This window comes from Odontesthes bonariensis, chromosome 5 (genome assembly GCF_027942865.1).
Source record: "Odontesthes bonariensis isolate fOdoBon6 chromosome 5, fOdoBon6.hap1, whole genome shotgun sequence".
NCBI lineage: Eukaryota > Metazoa > Chordata > Actinopteri > Atheriniformes > Atherinopsidae > Odontesthes > Odontesthes bonariensis.
In genome coordinates this window covers 16,090,154-16,096,570 of record NC_134510.1, presented here as the reverse complement: position 1 = coordinate 16,096,570, position 6,417 = coordinate 16,090,154, and the positions used below count along the sequence as shown (strand labels likewise).

The following is a 6,417-nucleotide window of genomic DNA, read 5'->3' as shown; positions in this document are numbered from 1 at the left end:
TTGTTTTGCAACAACTGATGCATCTGTTTTTTGCAGTCTCAGATGTGTCTGTTGGCACTCGATGCAGTGTAGCCCACAAGCTGCCGGCGTATCACCTCAGAGCACAAGTACGACATGGTCTCAAGTGATGATTCTTTAATGTTGTGCAACACCGACAGAACTACACACAAGTGGCTGTAGCTGTAGCTCAAGCAGCTATTTGTGCCTGATTTGCTTTGCTCTGTAAACAAGCCGGAAAACAAGAAAAACCATGCACACACTGGCAACTGTGACAAGTGAAAGCGCTTATCGGTTTTGTTGTTTTTATGTGCCCACATTTGAGAAACATGCTTTGATTCTTCTCCAGCTTTAGGGAACGGTCGAACAATTATATTGCCACCTTGTGGGATGTTCTCCACAAAAGCTGCAGTGAATGAGCTTTTTCTGTTTCAGGGAGCTTTAAAGCAAATGGGATGAAAATTAGTTTTGAGCTACAAAAAAGAAAGAAAGAAGAAACTAAACACAATGTTAGGAGATGCAAGCATCTGTTGTTGACATACTGTTCAATTAGGATTTTTCTTAATGCTTAAAGAATGAGTACCATCTGTAAAACTGAAGCCAAACAGCGCAGTTGGTGCAGCAGCACATGGCCAGAATTAAACCTCTTTCATTTTTCTACATTAACCCCAAGCTTCTTGCTGATGTAATGAAAATCTCACTGAACTCAGGGTGACTTGCTTCTAATGTCAGTAGCTGCAGCCAGAATATGTTACATGAACTTTTGAATACTGACCTCCTCATCTCTCTGTGTTTATGTTTCCTCTGCTGTAACGTAATCCTGTTTTTGTACCTCCGTGTGTTCCAGCCGCCCGTGGGCAGAGCAAGCAGCCAAGAAAATGACTGTTATCAAGTATCAGTGCTGTTTTTACCACCACAATCATGTGCCAAACTAGAGATAGAAATGATGGGGTGAATACAAATGCAGGCTACAGACACAAAAGGAAAGGTCTTGTCTATGCCTGAGAGAGAGGAAGAATATGATATCAGAGGAAGAGGAAAAGAAAAACATGGAGGGAAAGACAGACAGAAAGTGCCGGAGTCAGACAGATTCTGAAAAAAACTCTTACATGTCACATGTGAGTCTGCAGCGGTGTTGCCAAAGAGAGGCTCTATTTTTAGGGGAGGAATGTACACAGGCCTCGTGGAAAGAGACCATGACAACAAACAGTACGCAACACGCTGCCTTCAAAGATAGAGACACAAACAGTCACACAGCATCAACACGAGAAAGAAGAACAAGGCACAGGAAAATGTCAAGACATCATATTTTCTGCTGAGAACCTCCTTTGAAGCCAACGGGATCACCAGAAAACATATCTGGGACAGAAGGGAAACAAGGGTAAGAGCTGTAGCAAGACTGCATGATCTTGGAGGAGCATTCAAGATGTCTGTCGGATGTTTGCAAGATCTTAATAGATTAGGTGTAAACATTAATCCATACAAAATGTAGTTGGGATGAATTGTCTGTTTTCTTTTCTGTCATTTTAAGCGTGGAGCAATGCATTTCCGTACACTTTTTACTAATATGTAAGGCATGAAAGAGAAAAGCTGCAAACTTTTGAACCCCGCTAAAACACTGCCACACAACCAAAGAAAAAACATAACTGCTCCCATGAGAATGACTCCCCAGCAACATGAATAGCTGCGCAGATTTTTCAGCAGAAGTCTTGAAGATTAGTCTCCAGTGATCAGACATGCATAGGCCCTGTTAATAAGTATCTGTAAGGAGCAGTTTAGCAAAAACTGTTATAACAACACAGCACAATTAACAGAGATAAGAACATTGCAAACATTAAAACGACACATGTACCCGACAGAACAACTTGACCAGTTAGCTTACAATATGGGCAGTGATTAACTCTAAAATGTCTTTTGAATGAATGCGATATAGTGCTGCATTGAAATTATTGTCCACTTTTTTTTTTTTAAATCCTCTTTATTTTCATTCACTCATATGAACAAAATGGACTGAGGTAGTCTTCAAACTCATCCAGGCTTTGGTGAACTTTACTCCACATTAAATTTGTGATGCTAATCTCTTATATGATGGTTGATAAATGTTATATCAAGCCTTAAAATGGGCACTTTATCAAATACATAAACATGTTGTGTAAAAGTGAGACCATAACAATAAATCAAAACAAAGTCTGACAACCAAATGGCTTTTCCCGTAATATCTTGATCTCTTCTCAGCATGGAGCCACCTGCAGTTGAGGTCCGTCACTACAAAGATGAAGAGCAGTCTTCCAACCTGCTTCTGCAGCTGAACAGACTGAGACACGAGAACATCCTTACGGATGTATTGCTATGTTCAGGTAACACACAGATCCCCTGCCACCGTAATGTCCTGGTTTCCAGCAGCCCTTACTTCAGAGCCATGTTCTGCAACAATTTCAAGGAGACACAGCAGACCAAGATTGACCTAAAGGGGATCACGTCAGCCATACTGACCAGTATCATTGACTATGTTTACACTGGGCTCATTAGTATCAGCATGGATATTGTGCTATCTCTGATGCAGGCAGCATCCATGTTGCAATATGGCCGCCTTTTTGAGGCCTGCTCAAGTTTCCTTCAGGAACAGCTGAGACCAGACAACTGCTTGAGCATGATAAGACTTTCTGACATCATGAATTGTTGCAGTTTAAGAGACAAAGCAAAAGAGGTGGCCATGAATAGTTTCTCTGATGTGTCAGCATCTGAGGATCTGTGTGAACTCTCCTTACCAGAGCTAATGGGGTACCTGGATGATGACAGTCTTTGTGCAGAGGAGGAGCAGGTCTTTGAGACACTTGTTGCTTGGATCCATCATGATCCTATATCTCGGCGTGGGGCCATCAGCGACCTTTTCAAGAAAGTTCGCCTTCGATTTATCCACCCTACCTACCTCTTCCAGTTCATCGCCAACGACCCTCTGATCCAGTCATCCACCCTCTGCACCGAGCTCATTGAATCTGTGAGGCGGCTCATGTTTTCTGTCAGCACAAAATGCTTTGAAGACTCTGCAGTGGATTTCAAACCGCTCTGGGCTGCACCGAGGCGCTGCACCTACCATGATTTGTTGGTGGTGGTAGGAGGAAGGAAGAACAATGAGCAGACTTCGAGAGAGGCCCTAGTTTTTGATGAGAAGAGCCAGAAGTGGCAGCGGCTCGCTAAGCTGCCTGTTCGCCTTTACAAGGCCTCCTATGTTGCCCTTCACAGCGTCCTGTATGTTATCGGAGGCCTGACCACAAGCATAAAACACAGCCAAGTCAGCTCAGCTGTTTATACTCTCTCCCTCAAGACCAACCAGTGGCGGACTGTAGAGCCCATGCTGGAGCCACACTTTTCCCACCAGAGCGTGTCCTATCTGCACTTCATCTTCGTCCTGGGTGGCCTTGGACCTGACAGACGACTAACAGACAGTGTGGAAAGGTGAGGTCCTCAGTCAGCACCTTGTGTTGGTGATTATAGAGAGCTGCAACATGTTGCGTGTGAGCAAACAATCTCTCACTTTTCTTAAAAGATACAACAGTATGTTCAACCAGTGGGAGTCGATGGCGCCCATGCCCGAGGCTGTGCTACACCCCGCAGTCGCAGCAACCAACCAGAGGATCTATATGTTTGGAGGAGAGGATGCCATGCAGAACCCCGTCAGACTGATACAGGTGAAGTAATGTGGATGTGTTTGCAGTTCCATGTTAATTCATTCATGGTTCTCATTTCTGTATATTTGATACTTCCCGTTGCTCACTGTAGGTGTATCACATCAGCAGGAACACGTGGTCTAAGATGGAGAACAGAACAGTGAAGAATGTGTCTGCTCCTGCAGTTGTTACGGGGGAAAAGATCTACATCATTGGAGGTACATGGTAGAGCTGTTACAGGCCATCAATGAAAGACTGAATAAAACACAACAAGAAAACCAAAAGTCACTACATTATTGTGATGGCTAAATCTGATCGGTCAGAGTGAGCCACTATGTTGCCCCTTGAAGTTAGTTATTTGATGTCTCTGGTTATAAACATTCCACTGTATGTCCATATTAATTTGATGGGTTGCTCACAAATCCGCACGGCTAGAAGAATGGTTGAATTTACTCATCTCTGAGCTGACATTGAACAATCCTCTTACTGTCACACAGTAAAATATGAGCATCAAAGAAGTGTGTGTGAACACAGATAATCCAAGAGAATCCAAAGGGAAGAAACTGTTTTTGTCAGATAGGTAATGTTAAATATTTTACTTTAATGGTGAAAAGGGTTGTATGGAGCTAACTGTAAGGCATCTGCCTTCCTCCTGAACAACAAACTCAGAGTTCTTTTATGTATGACTACAACAAACAGTAAACCAAACTACATTTCAGAAAATGCAACAGTAAAACAGACAGGGAACTATTTCACAAAAAGCAATGCAGGTTTAGAAAAGCCAATGTAAAAGAGAGGACATTAAAAAAATATATTTATCCTCAGAGACACCAGGACATTTAACTGAAAACATCTCAGAAAATACAGCAACAAAACAGACAACATTTTCAAAAGTTATGGTCTTATGGTATGAAATTTTGTTGTGTTATTGGATTTTGTGTTAAGGCGTTTGAGGATACAACATTGGGTTGAAGCTATAAAAAGCAATAAAACAACAGGGGATGATGTTTTCTTGCCTGAAGCTTTTTTACTTGCAATTTTGAAACGCAACTTTTAAAATCATGAACTCACAACAGATTCATCTTGAAAACAGCAGCTATTTCTCAATGAATCCCATTATAAAACGATATCTCCACCTCCTGCTGGACGTGCTGCCCGTCTCATATTAATGTCTTCCCTGCCACAGGATACACCAGGAGAATGATCGCTTACGACACCAAAGCCAACAGGTTCATCAAGTGTGCCAACCTGAAGGAGAGGAGGATGCACCATTCAGCCACCATTCTTGACAACAAACTCTACGTCACAGGTGGACGTTACATCAGTGGCCATGACATCATTGAGGACTTGGATACTTTCGAGTGCTATGACCCAAAAACAGACGTCTGGTCATCTAAAGGGAGCTTACCATATAAACTGTTTGACCATGGCTTCCTGACTCTGACCTGTGTTTCAAAAACCTGGGTGGAATAGAATAGAACCAGAGAGGACATTTTCTCTAAAACCCATTTTGTGTTTTAATGATATTAATCTGAAACCTGTTTATCACAGAAACAAAAAACGTGGTTAGTGTTTGATTCATACAGTCGACAATACCTCAAGAAATTCAAACAATCATTTGTATATCTGAAATCTATTTGTATATTTTGATATCTGAAAGTGTGAAGAAAGAGATAAACTTTTGTCTATTCCAATCTTTTTCTTTTCTTCTACTCAACATCCAAACCTATAAAGGAAAGCCACTGTGTTGCACAGCCTGTTCTTAACCTGTCCGACTTCACAAAGGGTAGAAGAGCTATTTTCAGCTCACTCTGAATCACGAGATTTCACTTGTCATGTTTAAGTCCCGGCGGCTGTTTGGTGCAAGTCGAAGCTATACTCAGCTCTCAGGTCTGAGGCTGCAGATGTGTTTGGCAAGCATTGTCTGTGGCTCCAATGGAAGATTATGATAAGATTGTTGTGGTAAGAATGCTAACCATTATTGTATGCAATGTTGAAATCTAAATAAAAACATAGGATTTTTTTTTTTTTTAAAGAACACTATCCTACTATGATAAAATACTCTTTACATAATTCCACCTCATATACTGTATAAATCAAATGAATGCTGACACATTAGTTAACAGAGAAATCTAAAGACTAACCATACTGAACACTCATTTTCAATTTTTTTTTTCTTTTGCTACCTTAAAAACTAAACGTTCAGTCCATACATGTGGCCTCTCTTCATCTGTCTCACTACCGTATGTCACATGACTGCTCAGTCATTCGACAGTGAACCTGAGAAGCGCATGTTTTGTCTGTGTCTCATCATGGGTCCGTGAGATCACAACTCAACATGTCCAGACAGGTTCCTGTACCCCCGCACATTTGACAGAAGATAATACAGAAACTACATAGAGGAGCAGTCTAATATCATGATATCATTAGTGCCTGAGTGAGGTGTTAATAGGTGAATAATTTGCCATTTTTCCCCTTCAAATGTGACATCCAATGCTGATATTAATGGATGCTGGTTGTGCAGATGTCTGCTAAAGATCGCCTCGTAGATTGCGTACATAATCTCATTCATCAATGTCTTCCACATACCAATATTAGCCTCTCGTACGGAATAAACATAAAGTGGTCATAGGAGTCTATGAGCCTTTCTGTGAAAGCAGTCACTGTGTCAGATGTTTCAGTCGTTTGCTGCCAACGAATGGAGTCCAGGGGACAGTGGGAGGAGAGGGGGTGGGGGAAAAGTCACAAGGAG

At 41.7% G+C, this 6,417-nt stretch overlaps 1 protein-coding gene across 2 annotated transcripts; it reads left to right on the top strand.

Moving 5' to 3' along the window:
• Positions 1-928: 928 nt before the first annotated feature.
• On the top strand, positions 929-6,216 carry klhl38b (kelch-like family member 38b). Of its 2 annotated transcripts, XM_075465057.1 has the most exons (6): positions 931-1,378; positions 2,233-2,354; positions 2,769-3,453; positions 3,545-3,686; positions 3,778-3,883; positions 4,852-6,216. In XM_075465057.1, the coding sequence occupies exons 2-6, from the start codon at positions 2,234-2,236 to the stop codon at positions 5,136-5,138; spliced, it is 1,341 nt and encodes a 446-aa protein (XP_075321172.1). In that variant the 5' UTR covers positions 931-1,378; position 2,233; the 3' UTR covers positions 5,139-6,216. The 2 variants fall into 2 exon arrangements, with proteins under 2 accessions (XP_075321171.1, XP_075321172.1); XM_075465056.1 differs by having other exon boundaries at positions 929-1,378; positions 2,233-3,453.
• The last annotated feature ends 201 nt before the right edge of the window (positions 6,217-6,417 follow it).